Source organism: Gorilla gorilla, chromosome 14 (genome assembly GCF_029281585.2).
Source record: "Gorilla gorilla gorilla isolate KB3781 chromosome 14, NHGRI_mGorGor1-v2.1_pri, whole genome shotgun sequence".
Taxonomy (NCBI): Eukaryota; Metazoa; Chordata; class Mammalia; order Primates; family Hominidae; genus Gorilla; species Gorilla gorilla.
The window spans coordinates 127,415,564-127,442,445 of record NC_073238.2 but is presented as its reverse complement, the minus strand read 5'-3'; the positions used below and the strand labels follow the sequence as shown (position 1 = coordinate 127,442,445).

Genomic DNA, 26,882 nt, shown 5'->3' with positions numbered 1-26,882 from the left:
TTTCATCTTTAAGAGTGGAGTTGTCGGAAGGTCTTGGCTAGGGCAGCATTTGCCCAGTGCTGAGCTTCCTTGTGGAGGACAGGCACACGTCATCTTATCGTCCTTTACAGATACTGCGTTATTTGACAATTGGAAGTTTTTGGCACCCTGCGTTGGGCAAGTCTTTAGGTACCATTTTTCCAACAGCATGTGCTCACTTTGTATCTCTGTGTCATATTTGGAAATTCTCACAGTATTTCAGACTTTTTCATGATTATTATATCTGTTACGTTGATGTGTAACTTGTGATCTTTGATGCTGCTGTTGTAATTGTTTTGGGGTGCCATGAAGTGCACAAACTTAATAAAAAAGTGTTGTGTATGTTCTGACTACTCTGCCGACCAGCTGTTCCCTGTCTCACCCCCTCTCCTCAGGCCTCCCTATTTCCTGAGTCACAACAATATTGAAATTAGGCCAGTTAATAGCCTTACAGTGACCTCTTACTGTTTAAGTGAAATTAGTGATCAACAGAAAACCAAACACGACCTTCTCACTCATAAGTGGGAGTTGAACAGTGAGAACACATGGACACAGAGAGGGGAACAACACACACCAGGGCCTGTTGGAGGGTGGGGGGTGAGGGGCGGGAACTTAGAGGATGGGTCATTAGGTGCCGCAAACCAGCACAGCACACGTATACCTGTGTAACAGACCTGCCACACGTGTACCTGTGTAACAAACCTGCACGTTCTGCACATGTATCCCGCTTTTTGTGTTTTAGAAGAAATAATAATAAAAAAAGAAATTAGTGTTCAAGTGAAATGAAGAGTCACATGCCTCTCACTTTAAATCAAAAGCTAGAAATGGTTAAGCTTGGTGAGGAAGGCATGCCAAAAGCTGAGATATGCGAGAAGCTAGGCCACTTATGCCAGTTAGTCAAGTTGTGATTGAATAGGAAAAGTTCTTGAAGGAAATTACAAGTGCTATTCCAGTGAACACAAGAGTAATAAATTGAAACAGCCTTATTGCTAATATGGAGAAAGTTTGAGTGGTCTGGATAGAAGATCAAACCAGCCACAGCTTTCCTTTAAGCCAAAACCTAATCTTGAGCAAGACCTTAATTCTGTGAAGGCTGAGAGAGGTGAGGAAGCTGCAGAAGAAAAGTTAGAAGCTAGCAGGGGTTTTTAGTTCATGAGATTGAAGGAAAGAAGCTGTCTCCATAACATAAAAATGCAAGGTGAAGCAGCACCTGCTAATGGAGAAGCTGCAGCAAGTCATCCAGATCTAGCTGAGATCATTGGGGAAGGTGGCTACACTAACAACAGATTTTCAGTGTAAGTGAAACACCCTTCTATTGGAATAAGACGCCATCTTATTGACGTCTAATAAGACGCCAACTTTCATTCCTAGGGAGGAGAAGTTAGTGCCTTCCTTCAGAGCTACAAAGAATAAGCCGACTCTTGTCTGGGGCTAATGCAGCAGGTGACTGAAGTTGTTGAAGCCAGTGCTTGTTGACCATTCCAAAAATCCTGGGGCCCTTAGGAGTTATGCTAAATCTACTCTTCCTGTGCTCTAGAAATGAAACGACAAAGCCTAGATGACAGCACATCTTTTTATAGCATGGTTTACTGAATATTTTAAGCCTCCTATTAAGGTCTACTGCTCAGAAAAAGATTCCTTACTGCTCGTTGAGAATGCACCTGGAGTTGTTTTCATGCCTGCTAACATGCATCTGTTCTGCAGAACATGGACCAAAGAGTAATTTCAACTTTCAAATCTTATCACTTGAGAAACACATTTTATAAGGCTATAGTTGCCATAGATAGTGATTCCTCTGATGGATCTGGGCAAAGTAAATTGAAAACCTTCTGGAAAGGATTCATCATTCTAGATGCCATTAAGATCATTTGTGATTCATGGGAGGTCAAATTGTCAGCATTAACAGGAGTTTGGAAGAAAGTGATTCCAGCCATGATGGATGACTTTGAGGGTTCAAGCCTTCAGTGGAGGAAGGAACTGCAGATGTGGTGGCAATAGCAAGAGAAGTAGAAGAGGATCTTGAAGAGGTAACTGAACTGCCACAATCTCATGATAAAATGTGAAGGGATGAGGAGGTGCTTTTTGTCGATGAGCAGAGAAAGTGGTTTCTTGAGAGGGAATCTACTCCTGCTGAAGTGCTGTGAACATTGTTGAAATGACAACAAAGAATTTAGAATATTACATAAACTTAGTTGATAAAACAGTGGCAGGGTTTAAGAGGACTGGCTTCTGTTTCGAAAGAAGTTCTACTGTGGGTAAAATGCTATCAAACAACATTACATGCTATAGAGAAGTAGCACGAAAGGAGGGGTCAATCGACGTGGTAAACTTCATTGTTGTCTTATTTTAAGAAATTGCCACAGCCTTCAGCAACCACCGCCCTGGTCAGTCAGTAGTCATCAACATCAAGGTGAGACCCTCCACCAGCAAAAAGATTTCTACTTGCTGAAGGCTCAGATGATTGTTAGCATTTTTTAGCAATAAAGTATTTTTGAATTAAGGTGTGTATATATTTTTTTCTTTTTAGACATAATGCTGTTCCACACTTAATAGACCACAGTATATTAAACCTAACTTTTAGATGCACTGGGCAAACAAAAGTTTCATGTGACTCATTTTTTGTGATATTTTCTTTAATATGGTGATTGGAACCAGATCTGCACTATCTCTGTGGTCTGTCTGAATTTGACAAAGACCCGTGTGCTTGTTGGGGATCCCCACTCATCACCATCTGTCTCTCTTTTCTCTTGGGCTGATCAGTTTTCCCATAGACAAATTGTGCATCCTGGAGTTCTGGGAAGGACTGGGGATCCCTGAGTTGTCTGTTACCTTTACTTAGGGACCGGGGCCACCCTAGTGTCCATCCAGACCAGGCTTGCTGGGCAGGTCTCGGTGGTTGTCTGGCAGCGTGGGATTGGGTGGAGGACCCAGGAGTCTGTTTCCATCCAAGCTTGCAGCCAGGTCTCCCCCTTCAGCCCTGCTTGCTTCTGCATCCTGAGAGTATCCAGTTCCTTCCTTTCCTGAGCCTGCCTGGGCTCTGCAGTGGGAACTGTTATTTCTTCTTGACATTTGTTCCTCCCACTCCCCTCTCCCCATTCTTAACTTGACGGACATTTAGTGTTCAGGTTTCATTGTCCTCTTGAATCAGTTACCACACATCCATCTGCAGTCCAGCTTCTCACATTTTTTGACTTCTCTCTGATTCCTTTCTGCCTTGTTTTCTTTGTCCTTGTTGGTTTATGCTTTTAGTTTTAAAAACTCCTTTATCCTGAATTTTATGGTGTTTTTGAAGGAAGTAGAGGCACATGCGTTTAAGCTGTCATCTTCATCTAGAGGTGCAAATGTAAATTAACTCTCTATTTTGACTGTTGAGTGACCTGCTTCTGGCTTTTTGTGTGTGTTGACCCGGGAGTTTCTCAGAGGCTCTCCTGACCCGGCCTCCTCCTCTTGTTCATGTGTTGGGATTTGACCCTTTCTGTTCCTTTTCTTTTCGTGATTACTGAGCCAGTTTGTTTTTTGTCATCTAGGATTTTTCAGACTCTCTGGTGTGTTACTGTTCTCATTCTTATTTTATTGAACTCTTATTTCATTCATTCATTCTGTTTTGATTTCTTAATAGCTTTTCTGTCCTCTCAGTTAAGACCTTGGGGAGGTGGAAGATAGATGTTATTACTAGTTCACTGTCTTGAACTGGAAGCTTCGGGTGACCAGAACGTAACCTGGTTGGTAACAATCCACATCCTTTTGTTTGCCTTTCAGCTGATGTAGCCCAGCAGTTCCAGTATGCTGTGCGGGTGATTGGCAGCAACTTCGCCCCAACTGTTGAAAGAGATGAATTTTTAGTAGCTGAAAAAATCAAGAAAGAGCGTACGTATTTTTCTTAAATGTCATGTGTTGGATTCTTAAACTTGTCAGAGCTTAAGCAAATGTATGTATGCATGTGCGTAGGTGTGTATGTAGTTCCCAAGCGCATTTTAATACTGGTACAAAATAAGGACAAGTCAATTCTGTTGTAGAGTCAGAACTATTAGAACATAATACTTTAGAATGTTTAATTCTGGGATGGTGCATAAAGCTTTTGCAAATCCTGGCACCTTAGAGAAGAAAGCTTTCCATTTGTTAGCTTTTGGTTGGTGAGTAGGTTATCTGATTATCCCTGGCAGGGCTCTGCCACCCTGCTTGACCTCTGAAGAGTCTGAGGGGAAGCTCGGCTCTGAGTAATGAGCCGCCACACATGAGCTGTCCTGTTTGAAAGGTGGTTTTTCCAGGTGGCCAGCTCTTCATCCTTACAGTTCTCTGGGCTGTATAAGCCAAACGCAGTGGTGCTTTTCAGTTGGCCTAGAAAAGAGGCCTGTGCAAAGGTCAGTGCATTTCCCTGCTGGGGCCTCCCCGTTAAACTGTCCAAGTGGAGTAGATGTTGGCCTTGGGTCTCAGTAATAACATCTTCTGGAAGTCCATTGGCCTTGGGTCTCAGTAGTAACACCTTCTAGAAGCCCATTTGGCCTTGGATCTCAGTAATAACACCTTCTAGAAGTCCATTTGGTCTTGGGTCTCAGTGATAACACCTTCTAGAAGTCCATTTGGCTGTGGGTCTCAGTAATAACACCTTCTAGAAGTCCATTTGGCCTTGGGTCTCAGTAATAACACGTTCTAGAAGCCCATTTGGCCTTGGGTCTCAGTAATAACACCTTCTAGAAGCCCATTTGGCCTTGGGTCTCAGTAATAACACCTTCTAGAAGCCCATTTGGCCTTGGGTCTCAGTAGTAACACCTTCTAGAAACCCATTTGGCCTTGGGTCTCAGTAGTAACACCTTCTAGAAACCCATTTGGCCTTGGGTCTCAATAATAACACGTTCTAGAAGCCCATTTGGCCTTTGGTCTCAGTAATAACACCTTCTAGAAGTCCATTTGGTCTTGGGTCTTAGTGATAACACCTTCTAGAAGCCCATTTGGCCTTGGGTCTCAGTAATAACACCTTCTAGAAGTCCATTTGGCCTTGGGTCTCAGTAATAACACATTCTAGAAGCCCATTTGGCCTTGGGTCTCAGTAATAACACCTTCTAGAAGTCCATTTGGCCTTGGGTCTTAGTGATAACACCTTCTAGAAGCCCATTTGGCCTTGGGTCTCAGTAATAACACCTTCTAGAAGTCCATTTGGCCTTGGGTCTTAGTGATAACACCTTCTAGAAGTCCATTTGGCCTTGGGTCTCAGTAATAACACCTTCTAGAAGCCCATTTGGCCGTGGGTCTCAGTAATAACACCTTCTAGAAGTCCATTTGGCCTTGGGTCTCAGTAGTAACACCTTCTAGAAGCCCATTTGGCCTTGGGTCTCAGTAATAACACCTTCTAGAAGTCCATTTGGCCTTGGGTCTCAGTAATAACACCTTCTAGAAGTCCATTTGGCCTTGGGTCTCAGTAATAACACGTTCTAGAAGCCCATTTGGCCTTGGGTCTCAGTGATAACACCTTCTAGAAGTCCATTTGGCCTTGGGTCTCAGTAGTAACATCTTCTAGAAGTCCATTTGGCCTTGGGTCTCAGTGATAACACCTTCTAGAAGCCCATTTGGCCTTGGGTCTCAGTAATAACACCTTCTAGAAGTCCATTTGGCCTTGGGTCTCAGTAATAACACCTTCTAGAAGTCCATTTGGCCTTGGGTCTTAGTGATAACACCTTCTAGAAGCCCATTTAGCCTTGGGTCTCAGTAGTAACATCTTCTAGAAGTCCATTTGGCCTTGGGTCTTAGTGATAACACCTTCTAGAAGCCCATTTGGCCTTGGGTCTCAGTAGTAACACCTTCTAGAAACCCTTTTGGCCTTGGGTCTCAATAATAACACCTTCTAGAAGCCCATTTGGCCTTTGGTCTCAGTAATAACACCTTCTAGAAGTCCATTTGGTCTTGGGTCTCAGTAATAACACCTTCTAGAAGTCCATTTGGCCTTGGGTCTTAGTGATAACACCTTCTAGAAGCCCATTTGGCCTTGGGTCTCAGTAGTAACATCTTCTAGAAGTCCATTTGGCCTTGGGTCTTAGTGATAACACCTTCTAGAAGCCCATTTGGCCTTGGGTCTCAGTAGTAACACCTTCTAGAAACCCATTTGGCCTTGGGTCTCAATAATAACACCTTCTAGAAGCCCATTTGGCCTTTGGTCTCAGTAATAACACCTTCTAGAAGTCCATTTGGTCTTGGGTCTCAGTGATAACACCTTCTAGAAACCCATTTGGCCGTGGGTCTCAGTAATAACACCTTCTAGAAGTCCATTTGGCCTTGGGTCTTAGTGATAACACCTTCTAGAAGTCCTGCGTGGCACAGTTTTCCACCCCTGGCTGTTGCATTATGAACTGTGTTTGGCCCATGGTCTGTGGAGGTCCCACTTTAGACCTGTGTGACTGCACTGGATGGCGAGTCAGTTCTGGGTAGAGTTGAGGGTGTGACCCAGAGTACTTCACCTAGACATAGTGCTTTTGCCTGTTCAGGGCTGGACGAGCAGTGGGAGTCTGAAATGATCCATCTGCTGTTACGATGCAGAGCTTTGGTGTTGCTGAGTGTGCATGTATTATTTAAGATGGGGAATAAAAATGGGGTATTTATACTGCTGTTAACATATTAAAATTTATTTTCCTCAATGTCTATATAACAACATAAGAACACTATACTCTCCTCTTGAACCCTAAACCATTTTACACATTTTAGATGATTACTGAAGACTCCAACAATTAGGTACTGTGATAAACAGACCATTTCCTTTACAAAGTTACATTTCATGGCCTCGTGGTGAGCATATTACACGTATTTAAACATACTACTATAAGTGTGTCATAGTAGCTAAAAATAAAGTTTGTTTAAACTCGTAAAGAACTGACAGCTACTTTGTTGCAGTGGATATTAGAGGGAATCTGGGATTTTCCTTTTAAAGAAGAAAACTGCAGCAGTGTAGAGTTTGTGTTTCCTGTGGGTGTCGTGTTTTGAGATTAAGGCATGTTGTGTATTGACTGACTCAGGTGCCTCTGGGGTGTCCCCAGCAGGTGTCCCCAACTCTTCTTGGGACCCTCCAGTGAGCACCACCTCCTTCAGCACCTATAGTCCTTTCCTGTGATAGGCACTGTTAATTTGTCATGTTTTATGAATGCTTAGACATTTGAAATTTGATTACAGTTATTGATAGATTAGTTGAGTTATGGTAGCTCTGCTCTTTGGAATAATATGGAAAAGTTAATTTTCCATTCGATATAACCGACCTCAAATATAAAGTGCTAGTATGTTTTATATTGAAACAAATTGCAAAAGTCATCATGTGTGACAAAACATTTTCCACACTGGCAGGTGGGGTACATTGTAACTGGAGATGTGCTAAAATTTAATAGAGAATCAATTTAATAGAGAAACATCACTTATTTTGTAAATACTATGTGTTCATTTTTATTCTTATTTTATTGTGCTGTGACTGTAGTGCATGTATGAATTAGTGCCAATCTCATTCTATAGAAAGAGCGTCACTTGCTTGATTTCATGGTTGTATTTTGAGTCTATTTATATGTTGTAAATACAGTAAATTATATTAAATTTTAATTGCGTTCATTTTGTTTAATGCACTTTACATAGTATATTTTAAGATAGCTTTCCTTTTCCATATAGGAAGAGTTGAATGTACAGTTACGATTAGATTATGTAATCTCTGGTATGTGCTTCATACCAAGATCCTTTTTTAGCTGAAGAATATGGGGTTGGCTGTAAAGTCAGTCATTATCTTTGTACAGATGAATTAGAACATTTAATGCTAAATGTGATTGGCTGATGAGCTTTTTATAAAGTCATACTACTAAAATGGGATACATACAAAGGTTCATTAGAGAGTATTGAAGTTATAAGTTAGCCTTTGAAAGTGGCACCTTTGTAGTGGGTGTAACAGCTTCTTTGAGAGGCACCTGTGCACAGGTGATGTTTGCAGTGTTGTAAATGTGAGCAAAGTAGGTTCTCTTCCCCCAGGGAAGCCAATACGACCGCGGCTTCTCCTCCTTCATGGAACAGAACATAGAATGAACTTCTCATTCGCTGCAACTGCTTTCAGATAATTTGTAAGTGTAGCTGGAACAGCCAAAGACATTTGTTAATCAAATGAATTGGTGGATGAAAATTAATAAGCTATTTTGAATTTTATTTTGAAACAGTGATTATGACATTTAATACTAAAACAAGATGAAACATTGCTGTGTATCTTTTTTTTTTTTTTGAGACAGAGTGTCACTTTGTCACCCAGGCTGGAGTGCAGTGGTGTGATCTCGGCTCACTGCAAGCTCTGCCTCCTGGGTTCACGCCATTCACCTGCCTCAGCCTTCCAAGTGGCTGGGACTACAGGCGCCCGCCACCACACCCAGCTAATTTTTTGTGTTTTTTAGTAGAGACGGTTTCACCGTCTTAGCCAGGATGGTCTCAATCTCCTGACCTTGTGATCCACCTGCCTCGGTCTCCCAAAGTGCTGGGATTACAGGCGTGAGTCACCGCGCCCAGCCTGCTGTGTATCTTAACAAAAATGTTTAGGATATGTAGTTTCCAAGTGGAATGAATGACCATGAATATTGTACTTAACTTACTGCCCTTGGATTCAGGATTCCTAATATTTTCACTTTCCATCCCTACCTCCAGGTGACCACTGTTAACTGGTTACAGTGACCATAGTTTGCCTTACTGTTTATTAATATTTGTAGATGGACTGTAAATAATCCCATTATTTCTATTACTTTACCTAATTTTCACATAAACTCTTTGATCCCAGCCTAATATTTTCCGTACTTTACAAACGTCAGGGAGGTTAGATGAATTGATCAGATTCATAGAGCTTAAAAGTTGCTCATCATCTAATTTGACAGTGACTTTTGACTCTGAATTCATCACTTGCGAGTTATGGTGTTGTAGGTGAAATAGTATCATAAGAATGAATTTTGGTGTTTGTAATTACCACACTTATTTTCTTTCTGTCTTTTCAGTTATTCGACAACGAAGAGAAGCAGATGCTGCATTATTTTCAGAACTCCACAGAAAACTTCATTCACAGGTACAGTGCAGAATTCTGGAGGTCATTGCACTCATTGTTGAGGATATGATGAGTGGTATAGGAACCTTTGAATGTTTTTTGTGGTATCATATTAAACTTTTCTATAATTGGTAATTGCTTTTAATTATAGATAGCATTTGCTTTTTTTGTGTGAGCTTCAGTATTAGAAGTTTTAGCTGGATTTAATGCTAAATTGCTTATAAAGATGAATGGAGCTGCACTGGGAAAGTCAACAGAATGTGTGAGTTTTTATTGTAGTCGCTTAATTACACTGCTGGGAGGAAGCACATTGGTAGAAGTCTTATCTTCATATAATAGCTAAACTTTATCTGACTGATAAACTTTATTCATTGGGTCATAATTTGTACTGCCATAGTGAATAATGAAAAAATTGATTTTGAATGTGGTTGGATATTGATACTTGAAAATGAATGATTTTTCTAACCTTTTTTTTTCTTTTGAGACGCAGCTTCGCTGTGTTCCCCAGGCTGGTCTCAAACTCCTGGGCTCAAGTGATCCTCCTGCCTGGGCCTCCCAAGTAGCTGGGACTACAGGTGCATGCCACCAAGCCCAGCCTTGTATTTTGATAAAAGATTTTGGCAGCCTGTATACCAATACATTAATTGAATCATAGGGTGAGATTTTTGTGATTTCTGACTATAAAGGAACTTAGTTCATCCCGCTTTCTTTCCTTTTATGGAGAAGAAAGTGAATCTAGAGAGGTTTAGTGCTTTGCGCAACAAATACTGTTAGTGTTACACAGTGAAAATGATTGAGTCAGGCCTAATGCTGCTAGTAATTAAACTCTTTTATTTTGAGTCTTCCTCTGTTGTTATATTGTGCTCTTGAAACAAGCTTAGTTCATTTGCTGCCCATTTTGATTCCTTAATTGTTTGACTTGGATTCACTGTTTTAAGCATGCTTTTTTCCATAATATTTGTGATATTATCTTTGTAATGTTTACAGAGTAAGAAATAGGAACCTTTTTTGTCCATTCATTTCCAGGCAAATTATTTCAAACTGCTGTATCATTTGCTTTTCTTAAATCTTTCTCCATTTTTAAAACCATTTTCTACACACTGTATGTTAAAAAGATTTGCTTATTGGATACCATATTTCTCCAGATTCTTAGCCTTACCAAGATTCCCAAAGGGAGATTTCATCTAGTAAAAGCTGTTGTATTTGTTAATATTAGCCATTGGATGAAAACATATTTAGATACTTTTTTTTTTTTTTTTTTGAGGCGAAGTCTTGCTCTGTGCCCCAGGCTGGAGTGCAGTGGCGCAATCTGGGCTCACTGCAAGCTCCGCCTTCTGGGTTCACGCCATTCTCCTGCCTCAGCCTCCCAAGTAGCTGGGACTACAGGTGCCCGCCAACATGCCCGGCTAATTTGTTTTTTTTTTTTTTTGTATTTTTAGTAGAGATGGGGTTTCACCGTGTTAGCCAGGATGGTCTCGATCTCCTGACTTCGTGATCTGTCCGTCTCGGCCTCCCAAAGTGCTGGGATTACAGGCGTGAGCCACCGCACCTGGCCCTATTTAGACACTTTGTGACTTAAAATGGTTGTTTTCCAAAATTTTGTTTGGAGCTCTGAATGTTTATTCCTAAATATCAATGTTTTAAATAGTGGCCTGCTCCCTAGGGCTCGCCCCCAAAACTGACTTGCTTGGCTTTTTCATTGCATGACTGAAACATGATGAAAAATACTAGGAAATAATAGTATAAGACCAACGATTAAACAAAGTAGAATAGTAGATTCGGGTTAGTAGCTATTCCATCATTTTGCTAAAAATGGCTCCGCAGAAGTGTGAAGGTTGTTGATCCTAATTTTTTATCTTGTCTTAGTTAGGGCCCCGTGTGTGGGTGTGCTGTGCAGACCATGGGGATGAAAGGTCAAAGGTGCAGTCGAATGTTTGCTCTTGTTGTTGTTAGACCTAGAGGAAGGAGTCCGGAGTGGAAGGAGGGTCCAGGTTGACGTGGAGACGGGAGTAGAGTGCTGTGGTGTTCCTGAGCTGGGTTTGAAGCATGGCTGAGCAGGAAAGTCTGAAGGGGGAGGGTGGCTTATGAGGGGAGTAGAACTAGAACATTGTGCATCTGCACTGCCCGGGCAGGACTGTGGCCTCGAGGGCAGGGAACAGCGTGCAGGTGCTGTGGCGGCATGGTAGGTGGTGCCCTGTTGATGACGGGTGTTCTGGTGTGGCAGTGCCGGGAAAGCTGAGATCAGCTCTTGTGCTGGGCACTAAACAGCTGCTTTGCGAAGATGTTTATTTGGTGTTCCTCTAGATCTTACCATGTCCCGATAAGACTTTCTTCACGTACAATTCAGTTTGTGCACAGTTTTAAAAGTTTTGTATCTGAACTTGCGGTCCTGTAGTTCAGAGTCTGAGGTGGCATGTCTGAAGTGATTTCGGATGGTTAAAAGCATCTGTACTGCCAGAGTGGTGGGAACGATCTGGTTTCCTCCGCCAGATCCCTCCTCTACCCACTCCTGCCCACTCTGTGCTCTCCAGGCCTGGCAGATTATACTCCTGGCCTCTCGCTGTGTGTCTCCCGGTTGGCTTCAGCTGGAGCTGGCTTAAGCTCCAGGGTGAGTCTGGAGTTGGGAGAGGGGTGACACTAAACTCATCTCCCCTGCTGCTGGGCAGCTGTTTGTCAGTGGCGTAGCTGTGCCCACGGCTCCTGAGGGCAGTCCCTGCCCTGTGTTGGGCCCTCCTGGACCCTGCAGCTGCTGTCTCCAGCCTGATCTCTCTGGTCTCAGGGTCATTAGTGGCTTCTGGCTCTTGGTGTTCCCCTAGTGGCCCCTGACTGGTGGTGTTCCCTAGTAGGTCCTGGCTGGTGGTGTTCCCTAGTAGGTCCTGGCTGGTGGTATTCCCTAGTAGGCCCTGGCTGGTGGTGGTCCCTAGTGGGTCCTGGCTGGTGGTGTTCCCTAGTGGGTCCTGGCTGGTGGTGTTCCCTAGTGGGTCCTGGCTGGTGGTGTTCCCTAGTGGGTCCTGGCTGGTGGTGTTCCCTAGTGGGTCCTGGCTGGTGGTATTCCCATAGTTGCTCCTGGCTGGTAGTGTTGCTGGTGGTGTTCCCAGACTGCCTCACTGTCTCCTGTGGTTTCCCTGTTTCCTTCCACACCTTCGTATCAAATGGTTTTCAGTAGACTGAAGAGATCCTGGGTGTTTTATACTTGCTCTTTTTATAGTTAAAAAATGCTGCCTCCTCCTTTATGTCACTTGCTAAGTTTTTGGTGCATAATTTTGTTCATTTTTGAAATTTCTCCACCCTTCACCCTCAGATACATCTTTGCTAAAATATAATCTGAGATTTTTAACCTAGCGTTTTCTTAGTGCAAAGGTAGAACATTTCCTGCCGTCTTTCCCTTCATCTACCGGTCATTTGACTCAGAGACTTCCTGGAAACTCCCACAGGGACTCACAACTTGGCATCCTCTGAGCTGAAGGAAGTGTTGCGTCTTGTTCCACCCCTCTGGGCGTCCATTCGCATCCACCCGCACGCTGCCTGCTCTTTCTTCTATGTTCTCTCTTTTGGTGAATGACAGCACCATTGATCTTGCCCCCCATGAGAACCTGAGTGTCATCTTGACTCCCCAGCTATATCTCTCGTTTGTCCGTTTTGGAGTTGGGCAGACCTGGGTTTGAACTCTGCATGTAGCTCTGTGATTTGGGTGAGTTATTCAGATTTGCTGTCCTTTGTTCTCTCATTTATGGCATGAAGAGAATAAGCCCTGTCATAGTGTGGTTGTGACGATGACAGGATTTAATGTGTGGAAAGAGCTAAAGGTTGGCGGCAGCTTGGCTCTTTGGTCCTGGGCCTGAGTGCCTGAGCCTCATGGGCCCCTGTTGCTGGCTTGCAGGGACTCACCGGGGACACATGCCTGAGCACACACTCGGCTCACTGCATTGCATTCAGCTGCTTGCATCTCCCTCCAGATAACAGCGGTCTTCCTCTCATGTTGTCCCCTCCAGCATGTTCGTCACTTGTGTGGTGATGGTGCCTCTGCCTAGGACGTCCTTCGCAGGCTTCCTGCTGTTGTCTTTACCTCCAAATCCAAGTTTCTTGGTGCAGTGTGGAGGCCTCATTCCGATGTCAGCTTCCCTCCTGACTCCTGGCCTTTGTCAGGTTGCTGTGTTCACTGTTCCTGTCCCTCCCTCTACACGGTCCATCTTTCTAGGAGACTCGAGTCTCCTCCAGAAGCCCTTTTGTGAGCTGTGAAGTGCCATTTGTCACGTTGCATCTGCCCACTTGTCTGTTGCTTGTGATGAGACACACTCCATCAGGGCTGGGTCTGTTTCTTATCCCCGTGGCCCTGGCTGGGGATTAGTTGAGTTTCTGAAAAAGCCTATGTCAACCAATTTTTTAAAGTTAGACAGTAATTTAAATACCTGGGATGAGCTTACTTTTAAAAGAAACTTTCAGAGAATGTTTTATGTAATGGAGAGTTTACATAATATAAGCAATCATCCCATAATTTGTTGTGTAAATAAAGGTACTTATATGTGCATGCAAAAGGTAAGGCTGTCTGAATAGAGTATACTGAGGTTTGGCTGCTGTTATGTTTGCGAATCAGACTGGTGTGATACACAATTGGAAATTAATGAAATCTGTATGATAACCCTTGCATAGAAACCTGTGGGTTGGTTATCTTGACAGCTAAGTGCTTCAGACCCACTTTTTTTTTTTTTTTGAGACGGAGTCTTGCTCTGTCTCCCAGCTGGATTGCAGTGGTGCAATCTCAGCTCACTGCAACCTCTGCTTCCCAGGTTCAAGCGATTCTCATGTCTCAGCCTCCCGAGTAGCTGGGACTACAGGTGCATGATACCACGCCTGGCTAATTTTGTGTTTTTAGTAGAGATGGGGTTTCGCCATGTTGGCCAGGCTGGTCTCGAACTCCTAACCTCAAGTGGTCCTCCTGCTTTGGCCTCCCAAAGTGCTGGGATTACAGGCGTGAGCCCCTGTTCCCGGCCCAGACCTACATCTTGATTTTAGGTACACATGATGCTGAGACTAACTTGTGCTTGTGGCTTAAATGGGATGTTGATAAAGGAAAAAATAATTCACGTTTTTATGATGGCTTTGTCTCATAATTATGGTTTTGGGGACATTATAAGAATTATTTCAGGGGAGATGATACTGTTATTCAGGAATAGGGTAACTTAAAAAAACTTTTCTTGTTGGGGACTTTAGAGCTAGTTAATAAGGGAAGGAAAGATCCAAGGTTGTTGGTTGCATGAGGACATTTGCTTCCGCCTTCGGATGGGTGGCACTGTTGAAAATACTTATGAATTGTCAGATTTGACGTTACTATGTGAATTTTAAAATGCATTTCTAGTTTGGAAATATAGTTCAGGAAAGAGGAAAATAAGGCTGGAGAGTAGTATAAAATCGTTCTTTTAATATTAACTTTTTTCCAAACAGGGAGTTTTGAAAAATAAATGGTCAATACTCTACCTCTTGCTGAGCCTCAGTGAGGACCCACGCAGGCAGCCAAGCAAGGTAAGTGGCTTTGCCTTTGCAGCGTCGTGTCCGTCGGGACACCCTGGCTGACTTTGATAGGAAATGGCTTCTGCAGCTAAGAAAATAATACTAGGAAAGCAACAAGCTTGTCTGGTCATGGAAGGTCAAGAGATTTCTTTTCCTTTTTCTTTTTAAGGACATTTTTAGTCAGTGTGGTTTCCTGATAATGTTTTTCAGAATTTTGTTATTCAGACATAACAATGGGTGATTAAATAGAGAATAAATGGTTAGTTTTCAAAATGTTTACTTTGTGAAGTTACTAATATCAGCACTGATAGGTAATTCTTTATGAAGTAGAAGACCCTTTAGGAGTTTTTCATGCTCTCAGTTATGAGCATTCTTTACTTTTGTGCCAGTGAAACCCTGTCATCACCAGGCTCAGTGTCTGTCCCCTGCAGTATGTCAGAGTGATTCCAGTGCTCTGTGCCCCAGAGTCTGGTATAATAAAGTACCCACCAGAGACGTGGGAGCCCAAAGAGGTTGAAGCGTGTGGGTGAAAGAGTTCTGTCTATTGCTAAAGCCTTCGTCTGAGCAATCATTATATATTAATATACTTGTAAACCATACAGATACGAATATATAGAGGGCAGTCATTCTTTAATAATGCCTAACTTTAAAAAATTAAGTTTCAGTTTGCTTGGATCAGAATGAGTGTTTAGTTATCAGATGATGTAGTAGTTGTTGGAGTTCAGAAAATTTTCTAAAACTTTATCAGTTTAGGCATATTTCAAAAGCATAACATCTAATTTATTGTTTAATAAAGTATGGGATCCAAATCCAGTTACAGAAATAGAAGGAAAATCTGAATATAAATGACCTTTTTAGGTTTGGGAAGACTGTTCTGTAATTTCCTGTCTCTGCTCTTAGTGTGTTTCTCTTTTCAGGTTTCTAGCTATGCTACGTTATTTGCTCAGGCCTTACCAAGAGATGCCCACTCAACCCCTTACTACTATGCCAGGCCTCAGACCCTTCCCCTGAGCTACCAGGATCGGAGTGCCCAGTCAGCCCAGAGCTCCGGCAGTGTGGGCAGCAGTGGCATCAGCAGCATTGGCCTGTGTGCCCTCAGTGGCCCCGCGCCTGCGCCACAATCTCTCCTCCCAGGGTAAGGCCACGCTGACGTGTATAGATTCTCTATGTGTTAGAAACAGAGACGCCTGCAGGCTGTTAACCAGACATTGGTGTTCACCCACAGTATCAGTGGGGCCTCATACGTGCCAGACAGTGTTCTGGGCACTGTGTCCGATGCACTCCATCTCTGAGCGTTACTCCTCTTCAGAGCTATGCTACAGCAGGAGTTCCTTCCACTTTGTAATCCACAAGCTCTGGCCAGCTCTCACCTGTCACTGAAGTGCCCATCACGAAGGAGCTTGAAGTACCCTGTGCAAAGCCCTTCATCTGGAGGCTCTCTGACTGTGTGCTCAGATTTTTCCTTAGGGAATAGTGGCCTCTTCATTGATGTATGTTTTTCTCCTCATTGGATTCTTTAGTAAATTGTTAAGTAAAATAAAATAAGGTTGAACTTTCCTCGAGTGCTGAGGTCTTTAAGGATTGTGACATTTTAGTGCATATGAATTAAGATGATGAAATGCAGGAATGTACAACTGAAGGTTTTATGTATGTGGTCCAAGCATGTTTTCAAGAAATACAGGATTTACAGCTGAGAATCAAGCAGGCGCCATTGTCATTCGTGGATGGAACTTTGTTTTTCTTTGTTTTTAATTACACATTCTTCCTATATGTAGATAAACGGGTGGCTTTGCTTTTTGCCGTAGTTGGTTCCCGGAAATCGCATTACAGTGGATTATCATAAAGTAGACATTTTTCCAGAAAAACAGTGACCAAGGTTTTAGCATCAAATAAATGGTGTTTTCCATGTGAGTGTAATAGAATTATAAATCATTTTGTGATTTATACAATTATGTTCAAGATACTCGAAAACAGAATGTGTGTTCTATACATATGGATTACCAATGGGGTCTAGTGTTCTATAAAGAAAACACAAAGCATTTAAAAACAGAACTTGACACATTTAATCTAAAATTTAAGTTCCAGCTCAGAGAATCAATTGACATTCTCATTGATACCTCAGAATTTGAATTATTATCCTATTAAAAATCTGTATAGAGAACTTTGAACTGAAAGTCTTTTAGAATCATCCTCTTAAATTTAGAACTATGCCCAGAGACATAGTTTTAGTGAATGTTGTTGACTTCTCTCCTGATGAAAATGGAATAAAATAAGAACTGTTTCAGTTCTTTCCTGTTCTCCTTACTTCACGAGTGGATTATGGATAAACCCCCCCAGTATTGCACCAGTACTAAATCCAAGCTCTGGCACCTGGAAACTGTAGAGCAGCTGAGGTTCTCATTTTTGTGTTTTGTAGTCCCAGGAAGTGATATTTTTGTTGCAGCTGTCAAAACTGACGCTATTAGAAATCAGCTATGAGGTTCTTACATTTTTCAAAAAACAACTTTGACATAGTCTCAAAATTGCTGACAAGCCATCTTGACCTTGAATATGCATTTGCCTTAGATTTTATACGTTTGTATACTTTAGCAGTTAATTGAAAATTGCAGTTTCTTTTCATATTGAGCACCCTGAAGGCTGAAGACAGGTGAGGCCAGGCGCCTGGGGCAGTGTCGCAGTGACTCGATTCCTCTGCTCAGTACATGGGGAGTGAACGAGAGTTGTGGATTTTGAAGTTAAAATAAGTAGAGAATTTCAAAATGGTTATGGGGTGGGTAAGGTATGTTATATGTTTATAAAGAAAAGCCAAATAGATTTTGATATTAATGGTAAGAAATATATATTGTAAGGTAGCAGTAAGATGATTTTTCCACTGCTGTGTTGGGTCCGAACGCTAGGCCAAGGGTCGCAAGGAGGCTTGACCAAGTTCAAGGGACTTGGGACTGTCTGTTATTGATATATTCGGTTAGGGTAAAGTCATGGTATCAGCTATACCAGATTTATAAATTTATGTAATTCACGATAGTAATACAAGAGAAACTTCTAGGGACACTTTTGTCTCTTCAGCGAATAGCCTATTAGAAGATAATACATGTTCCTTTTTTTAGACAGTCTAATCAAGCTCCGGGAGTAGGAGATTGCCTTCGACAGCAGTTGGGGTCACGACTCGCATGGACTTTAACTGCAAATCAGCCTTCTTCACAAGCCACTACCTCAAAAGGTGTCCCCAGTGCTGTGTCTCGCAACATGACAAGGTCCAGGAGAGAAGGGGATACGGGTGGTGAGTAAGGATCTATGTTAATACAGCTTTTCTGTGAACACTTGGAATTCAGCCTTTCCTTATTTTAAAGTACGGCCCAGGAGCCCCACCTCAAACCTTTTAGTGGTTTCTTCTTGTTCTTATGATGAAGTCCAGAGTCCCTGGTGGTCTGCGGCGCCTTGGGGAGTTTGGCTTTTCACCCCAGGCCACCTGGGCTTTTTCCTCCCAGCACAGTCTGCTTTTTGGCTGCTTTTCCATGTGGCCTCCTCCCTCCACATCTCTCGTCTTTGCTGTTCCTCATCACATTCTCCCTGTCTGTTTTCATCCTGCCGTTTCCCTGGGAAAGTCTTTAAGGCTGGGTTAGGCCCCCAGTAAAAGTCACCTTCTTCTACCAAAGTCTTAAGGCCACAGAGGAGCTATGTCTTTTCATTTATGGTGCCAGTGCTCAGCACAGTGCCTGGCACGTCGAAGAGAGTCATTGAGGAATTACTGAATGGTGAGATGAATACCTCATGGAGGGTTTTAAAGCCCTGCTAGATTCCAAAAGGAAGCTTGAGTTTCTTTATTGAGAACACTACAGTTAGCAGCGTTTGAAACATGAGTGTCCTGAAAACAGAGGATTGGGTTTCCCCGTTGGCTCGTAATCTGCTGATTCTGAAATGGCTCTGGATGTTACCTGTACCTGTCCTTGCGTAGAATGCAAAGGTGAGGAGCATCTGAGAGCTGGAGGACATCCTGGCACAGTATTAGCCCCCGCAGTAGTCTCCACCATCTGCCCCACTTCGCCTGTCCCTGTGTGTGGCTCCCGCGTCCAGCCTCTGTCCACAGCTGCAGACTCATGTCGTGTTTGACAGCTGTGTGTTCATGGCACAGCAGGCCAACCTCTAGACTGAGACTCACCTTGTTTCTTTCTAATCTCATACTCTTTTTCATCTTGAGCTTATTTATTGAGTTAGTAAATTTCATCGGGGTGGCAAATATCTAATCTGAAGCTAATTGCACCATAATATCTATTGTCTCTTAAAATATTGTCTAGTAATTACTGTCTTTAAAAAATGATTTTGCAGGTACTATGGAAATTACAGAAGCAGCTCTGGTAAGGGACATTTTGTACGTCTTTCAGGGCATAGATGGCAAAAACATCAAAATGAACAACACTGAAAATTGTTACAAAGTAGAAGGAAAGGTACAGTAACATAAAATCTAAGTTAAAATATTCAGAAAGAAAAAACATGTCATGAAGTCCAGATAGTGGCTGTTGATTGATAAGGTGGTACTGGGGTTTTGCGAATCGGGTGTGAGGTGAAATTGCACTGTGGAATTCTGGTTTCTATTTCTGTCCATTGTGGCTCGTTCGGTTTTGTTATGGGGACCCTTTGTGATTAATGTGTGCCTCCTTTCCTCATGTCTACTGATGGGGCTGCCCCATAGCCGATTTCTGCATCCTGCTGTGTGATGGCTGAGGCATCCAGGGGACAGAGGTCCCTTGGCACCTTCGGCATTGATGCAGGATTCCAGGTCAGGGGTCTTCACCCACTGTTGTTTCCTTTTTCCATAACCTGCCTTTACCATGCCCATTTCTTGTGGTGTGGGTCACACTGTGGCTCTTAGCCCTTTCACAGCGTGGCTGAGATCACAGACCTTCTCTGCCACACCGCAGGCCAACTGCAGGGTGGTGTGAAATGAGCTCACCATGCCCTTTGAGGTGCTTTCCATCATGCTGTCACTTAATGTGCTTTCCTTCCCTTTAGTGATGGGATCTTAGTTTTAACTTTTATGTCTTGAAGCCTAAGGATTATAGTATTAAAAGTAGAAGTGCTTGAGAAAAATACTAATTAAAGCTCTAGTATTGCTTTTTAATGTTTAACATTTGATGTATTTACTTTTTAGGCAAATCTAAGTAGGTCTTTGAGAGACACAGCAGTCAGGCTCTCTGAGTTGGGATGGTTGCATAATAAAATCAGAAGATACACGGACCAGAGGAGCCTGGACCGCTCATTCGGACTCGTCGGGCAGGTGCGTTCATGGTTCCTAGGATGCTGGGATGCTGCGCACTTTGGGAAACGCTTACTCTAGTTGAAATCTTACTGTGAAATAGCTCCTTCTAAGGCTCTTTCCAAGTAAAGCAGCTTTGAGAGTCAACTGTCAGGGTCCACTCAAGACAGTAGAAACCACAGTAGGTGCTGATGAGGACGCTGAATACAGCAGGTTGGCTCAGGAACTGCTGGAGGACTGTAAAATACAGAGAAAATGGTGAGACAGAGCTGGCCATGGGGAGCTGGCATTGCCCGATTCCAAACGCTCGAAGGGGGCCCTGCCCAGCTGCTGCTGCCTCCTCCAGAAGGTGGAGGAGGGGCCCTGCTGGGACGGGGCCTGCCAACAGGGGACACTCCCAGCTGCGTGATTCCCCAGGCAGCATGGTGAGGCAGGATTTGGGAACACTGCCAAAGCTGGAGATGGGAATCCTGGCTATGGCTGTCTGGACAGCCCTGGGTGGGCACTGCCGATGGCACAGCGCATGGTTGGGAGGGAGCTGCTGCTGCTTCTCCTCCTGTTGGAGCCTGACAGGGGACAGGTAATAGGAGCCGTGGCATCTCCACTGTCCAGCCCTTCTTTGTGGCTAAGCAGCATGTGGTCTTGTCCATAGGTTGATTATTGGGCAGTAATTACTGCCAATGAAATCTCCAAAAATTATTGAATCACAAAACAACTGTGTACTATAAGCCCAGCATAGCACAGGACTTATGGCAGTGTGGCTGGTGGGTAGGAGGGTGGCTGGTGAGTAGGAGGGTGACTGATGGAGAAGAGCATGGCTGGTGGGGAGGAGTGTGGTGCTGTAGTGTGGCTGGTGGGCAGGAACGTGGCCGGTGGGTAAGAATGTGGCTGGTGAGTAGGCACTTGGTGTGGCAGTGTGGCTGGTGGGGAGGAGCATGGCTGGTGGGTAAGAACGTGGCTGGTGAGTAGGAGCATGGCCGGTGGTTGGGAATGTGGCTAGTGAGTAGGAATGTGGGTGGTGGGTAAGAATGTGTGGCTGGTGAGCAGGCGAGTAGTGTGGCAGTGTGGCTGGTGGGGAGGAGCATGGCTGGTGGGGAGGAGCGTGGCTGGTGAGTAGGAGCGTGGCTGGTGGGGAGGAGTGTGCTGTGGCAGTGTGGCTGCTGAGTAGGAGCATGGCTGATGGGGAAGAGCATGGCTAGTGGGGAGGAGCGTGGCTGGTGGGGAGGAGCATGGCTGGTGGGGAGGAGCATGGCTGGTGGGGAGGAGCGTGGCTGGTGGGGAGGAGTGTGCTGTGGCAGCGTGGCTGCTGAGTAGGAGCATGGCTGATGGGGAAGAGTGTGGCTGGTGGGGAGGAGCGTGGCTGGTGGGGAGGAGTGTGCTGTGGCAGCGTGGCTGCTGAGTAGGAGCATGGCTGATGGGGAAGAGCGTGGCTGGTGGGGAGGAGCGTGGCTGGTGGGGAGGAGCGTGGCTGGTGGGGAGGAGTGTGTTGTGGCAGCGTGGCTGCTGAGTAGGTGTCACACTTGGAGCTTTGAAGCGAGGCAGCCCAGGGTTCCGGTTTGGGCTTCTCCTGTAATGGTCACGTCATCTTGCCCAGGTTATCTTCTGTTGGCCACAAGTTTCTTCCTGCATAGAGTGGGGTAGTGATTACCTCCAGGATTGTGAAGGTGGGGAGAGAATGCGTATAAAGATGCTGCTTCCCAGTCTAGCACTGTTTTCTGTTCTGTTTGCCAGTCTAGTGAATTGCTCGATGACCAGCCACCACTCTCCCTCATTGCAAGGGCAGATAGGAGTGAGCTGGCTCTTTCTCGAGGCAGGTAGGACTGGTGGGCCGTCCCCTCAGGAGCCAGCTGTAATTTTAGAGTCCCTGTCCCTTTTCCCGAAGGGAGTGTTTTATCATGTCTGGGTTTATGTCATCATCTTATGCAAGTGTCACTGATAGGTCCTAGTCAACTCGATAGACATGAAGCAAAACACACACACAAAATCAATACAGGATAACTAAACCATTATGTAGATATTTTATTCCAGGAGATGGATTGATCATCACTATAGTAGTATCATATTATGTTTTATAGCAGGGGTCCCCAGTTCCTGGACTGTGGACCGGTACTGGTTCATGGCCTGTTAGGAACTGGGCCGCACGGCAGGAGGTGAGTGGAGGGCGAGCAGGCATGACCGCCTGAGCTCTGCCTCCTGTCAGATCAGTGATGGCATTAGTTTCATAGGAGTGTGATCCCTGTTGTGAACCGTGCATTCAAGGGATCTAGGTTGCATGCTTCTTATGAGAATCTAATGTCTGATTATCTGAGGTGGGAACAGTTTTATCCCAAAACCACCCTGCCCCCCCATCCCACCCTGGTCCGTGGAAAAAATGTCTTCCACAAAACCAGTCCCTGGTGCCAAAAAGGTCGGGGACTGCTGTTTATAGTACTGGACTTTAGAGGCTCTTCTTTTATCTTCTTTCTCCTTATCGATTATCATAGCAGCCTTCTAAAATGATCAGGGCAAGCATTAATTGTCCCCATTTTGCAGATGTGAGAATTGAACCTCAGCAAGTTTGATTGATTTGACCAAGTTGCCCTGACTAGTAGATGGCAGGTATGGACCAGGGTGTGACGTGTCACTCTGTTCCAAAGCTGTCTCTGTTCTTCCATTTCCTGCTGTTTGGAGTCATTGCTCGGTGCCATCCAGTTGCTGAAGGAGTGATGGTTTATTTATCTTATTTGAAGAGCCAGCGTGTGCTCTCAGTGGGGTGACCGTGTGCCCTAATTTATGCCTTGCATAATTTATGTCCTGTGTCAGTATTACCAGTGCCCACAATTAGCCTTGGAGGTGTCCTGGCTCTAGACATACCAAATGGAACAAAATCATATATGAATGAAGATACTGTTTTGTAAGTGTGAAACTTACATGTGCATTTAATGAACCAACGTGGAAACAGCCTCTGCTAACCACAGGCCTTTTCCCTCTGAGTGTGGGTGGCGCTGCCGTGCTCTGCCTGCACTTCCACTCTTTTGGTTGTAGACTTCTCAGAAGCTGACTCACATACACCTGTATATAAATACTTAGATTCTACACGTTGGATAATGATTTGATTATTTCAGCAGGTTTTGTTTTTGTTTTTTTTTTGAGACGGAGTCGTCTCGCTCTGTCACCCAGGCTGGAATGCAGTGGCGCGATCTCGGCTCACTGCAAGCTCCGCCTCCCAGGTTCATGCCATTCTCCTGCCTCAGCCTCCCAAGTAGCTGGAACCACAGGCACCCGCCACCACGCCCGGCTAATTTTTTTGTATTTTTAATAGAGACGGGGTTTCACTGTGTTAGCCAGGATGGTCTCAATCTCCTGACCTCATGAGCTGCCCGCCTTGGCCTCCCAAAGTGATGGGATTACAGGCGTGAGCCACCGCACCTGGCCGCATATTTCAGCAGGTGTTTCAAAGCTTTGATGTGTTTGTGTGTCTGCTCTCCTGCCCTGGGGCTGGGATGGAGTTTTGGTAAAGAGTGATGCTGTGCCTGAGCAGATTCCATGTCGTTTTCTCTGTAAATATTACCTAAGAAAACTGACCTATGGTTTAGTAAGCACCTTTGTGCCCACCCTGTGCCAGGCGCTTGCCCTATGTTACCGCATTTATTCTTCTTCCCTATGTAGATGTGCCTAGAGGTTCATACCGTCAGGGGCTGACACGTGGTGGTACCTCCAGCGGGAGCCCTGGATTTTTACCCCCTGGTCTGTCTCATTCCAGACTCTAGGACGTTTCTTCTTGCACACCTCACTTTTGACGTGTCCTTTTGTGTCTACAAAATTAGTATGTTTTATGTTCATTTTCAAACTTGAAAATGTTCACATTTGTCTTAGTCCACAAACCATAAATACAGTAAAATACACCTATAGGTGACTGCTGATATATTTTAAAAATATACAGAAAGGTATGCAACCTACATATTTACTTAAAGAAAACAAGTTTAAAAAACAATTAAAAAAATTTTTTTTTGATGGAGTTTTGCTGGATAAAACTGAATGAGAAAGAACACAGGTTTATCCCTTGCAGGCTGCTTCTGCTGTGGGCTCCTTGAACAGCAGAGCTGCCCCCAGGCATCCTGGAGTTACATCCCACAGCTCATCCCTGAAGGCTCTTGCCACAGGACTGGATGCAGGTGTATCAGGGTGCCTCTTCTAGCTTCTGATTCCTGTTGTTTTGACCTGACTCCTTTCAGTATTTTTTTTTTTTTTTTTTTTGAGATGGAGTCTCACCCTGTCGCCCAGGCTGGAGTGCAGTGTTGTGATCTTGACTCACTGCAAGCTCCACCTCCTGGGTTCAAGCCATTCTCCTGCCTCAGCCTCCTGAGTAGCTGGGACCACAGGCACCTGCCAACACGCCCGGCTAATTTTTGGTATTTTTAGTAGAGACAGGGGTCTCACCATGTTAGCCAGGATGGTCTTGATCTCCTGACCTCGTGATCTGCCCGCCTTGGCCTCCCAAAGTGCTGGGATTACAGGCGTGAGCCACTGCACCCGGCCTCCTTTCAGTATTTAAGATTGGAGATGTGTGGAAAAGTTCTTACTACTAATAGGGGTCAGAAGAACAAGCAGTGCAAACAGAACAAAAATTAGGAGGATTGGCATTGAGCTGCCAATTTTAAAATTTTGTTAATTAAGAGCATGAAAGAAAATTACATTTTAACCCTGAATATTTACAGGGGATATAATCTTTTTTAATTAATTAATTAATTAATTTTTTTATTATTATACCTTAAGTTTTAGGGTACATGTGCACAATGTGCAGGTTTGTTACATATGTATACATGTGCCGTGTTGGTGTGCTGCACCCTTTAACTTGTCATTTACATTAGGTATATCTCCTAATGCCATCCCTCCCCGCTCCCCCCACCCCACAACAGGCCCCAGTATCCAAGTTCCCCACCCTGTGTCCAAGTGTTCTCATTGTTCAGTTCCCACCTGTGAGTGAGAACATGTGGTGTTTTGTTTTCTGTCCTTCTGATAGTTTGCTCAGAATGATGGTTTCCAGCTTCATCCATGTCCCTACAAAGGACATGAACTCATCATTTTTTATGGCTGCATAGTATTCCATGGTGTATATGTGCCACATTTTCTTAATCCAGTCTATCATTGATGGACATTTGGGTTGGTTCCAAGTCTTTGCTATTGTGAATAGTGCTGCAGTAAACATACGTGTGCATGTGTCTTTATAGCAGCATGATTTATAGTCCTTTGGGTATATACCCACTAATGGGATGGCTGGGTCAAATGGTATTTCTAGTTCTAGATCCTTGAGGAATCGCCACACTGTCTTCCACAATGGTTGAACTAGTTTACAGTCTCACCAACAGTGTAAAAGTGTTCCTATTTCTCCACATCCTCTCCAGCACCTGTTGTTTCCTGACTTTTTAATGATCACCATTCTAACTGGTGTGAGATGGTATCTCATTGTGGTTTTGATTTGCATTTCTCTGATGGCCAGTGATGATGAGCATTTTTTCATGTGTCTGTTGGCTGCATAAATGTCTTCTTTTGAGAAGTGTCTGTTCATATCCTTTGCCCACTTTTTGATGGGGTTGTTTGATTTTTTCTTGTAAATTTGTTTAAGTTCTTTGTAGATTCTGGATATTAGCCCTTTGTCAGATGGGTAGATTGTAAAAATTTTCTCCCATTTTGCAGATTACCTGTTGACTCTGATGGTAGTTTCTTTTGCTGTGCAGAAGCTCTTTAGTTTAATTAGATCTACAGGGGATATAATCTTAAAGGATCATTCTCTAAAGTCACTACACTTCATGAAAACTATACCATATATGTTTTTTTCCATTCCTCTTCTGCAAAGTTCATGCTTTTTGTACTAAGGAACGACACTTTTTTCATGTTATTAAAATATATATTGTGGTGATTAAGATGATTAGAAGATTATTGACAAAACCTGAATTTAAATCTTGTAGCACCCCACCTGAACTTTATCTAAACGCATTATACCTTTCCACTTAAAATCAGTCAATGTGTAATGAGTGTGTCGTGCTTTAATTATATTTCTCCTCCAAACAGAGCTTTTGTGCCGCCTTGCACCAGGAACTCAGAGAATACTATCGATTGCTCTCTGTTTTACATTCTCAGGTAAATATTTTATTTTTATTTTTATTTCTTTATGATTTGAAGTGTTACAAAATTGAAGCTATATAGAATGTTTTAAGTTCCTTCATACATTACTTTTAAAATACAGCAATATTTTTCATAATATTATTTGTAAGGTTTGAATATCAAGTTTCAGTGTAGCCTAGAGCCAGTTAATTGCCAATTTTCGGGGTTCTACCAGTTAAAGGTAGCTTTAAAATACTATTTTTTTTTAAAGGGGACTTTGGCTTCATTTTTATGAGTATAATCATTTTCTTATGTTCACTTGATATAGATTAAGAAGTGTGATCTATGTAGTTATTTGTACTTAAACATTTCTATCTTTATTGTTTTTTAGCTACAACTAGAGGATGACCAGGGTGTGAATTTGGGACTTGAGAGTAGTTTAACACTTCGGCGCCTCCTGGTTTGGACCTATGATCCCAAAATACGACTGAAGACCCTTGCGGCCCTAGTGGACCACTGCCAAGGTCCCATGCGCGTCTTTCCCATGCACGTCTTTCCCATGTGTGTCCGGCACTCGCTTTGTTTCAGAACTCGTTTGTAGGGTGCGCCATCCAGGCTTGCTTTTGTGTCCTGCCCTTTTTTGTCCTTAATGGCCGTGTTGATTCGATAGGAATCGACAGATAGGAACCAAGAGGGGACGTAACCACTTGCCAGTGTGGCCCAGTATTTATATGGTAGAAGCTTGGGCTGGCATTGAGATGGAGGTGGGAAAGAGGAGGGTGTCTCGTGTTTAAAGATTTCTCTCTTGTGTGGTCCTTGGTTATGGCTCCCCATGGTGCTTGCTGCTCCCTTGGTCACCTTTCCTTGCATTTTGCTTTTTGCCTTTAGTCCTTCTGCAGTCAGGGACTATGTTGGTGACTCTCGGTCAGATGTTCCCGTATTTGCATGTCTTGCTTTGGCCTCTCTGGCTCTAGGTTCTGTATTGCT

At 43.7% G+C, this 26,882-nt stretch overlaps 1 protein-coding gene across 6 annotated transcripts in view; it reads left to right on the top strand.

Moving 5' to 3' along the window:
* The window catches only part of TUBGCP3 (tubulin gamma complex component 3), a 105,119-nt gene that overhangs the window by 14,824 nt on the left and 63,413 nt on the right, over positions 1-26,882 (top strand). For 5 of the 6 annotated variants that reach the window (XM_031007164.3, XM_063697575.1, XM_055360356.2 and 2 more), the window contains 9 exons: positions 3,778-3,885; positions 9,003-9,070; positions 14,492-14,569; positions 15,475-15,692; positions 17,665-17,837; positions 18,884-19,002; positions 19,707-19,832; positions 25,863-25,931; positions 26,287-26,419. In XM_031007164.3, coding sequence (XP_030863024.2) covers positions 3,778-3,885; positions 9,003-9,070; positions 14,492-14,569; positions 15,475-15,692; positions 17,665-17,837; positions 18,884-19,002; positions 19,707-19,832; positions 25,863-25,931; positions 26,287-26,419 — 1,092 coding nt within the window. The remainder of the gene's footprint in view (positions 1-3,777; positions 3,886-9,002; positions 9,071-14,491; positions 14,570-15,474; positions 15,693-17,664; positions 17,838-18,883; positions 19,003-19,706; positions 19,833-25,862; positions 25,932-26,286; positions 26,420-26,882) is intronic. The other variant, XM_063697576.1, reaches the window with a different exon arrangement.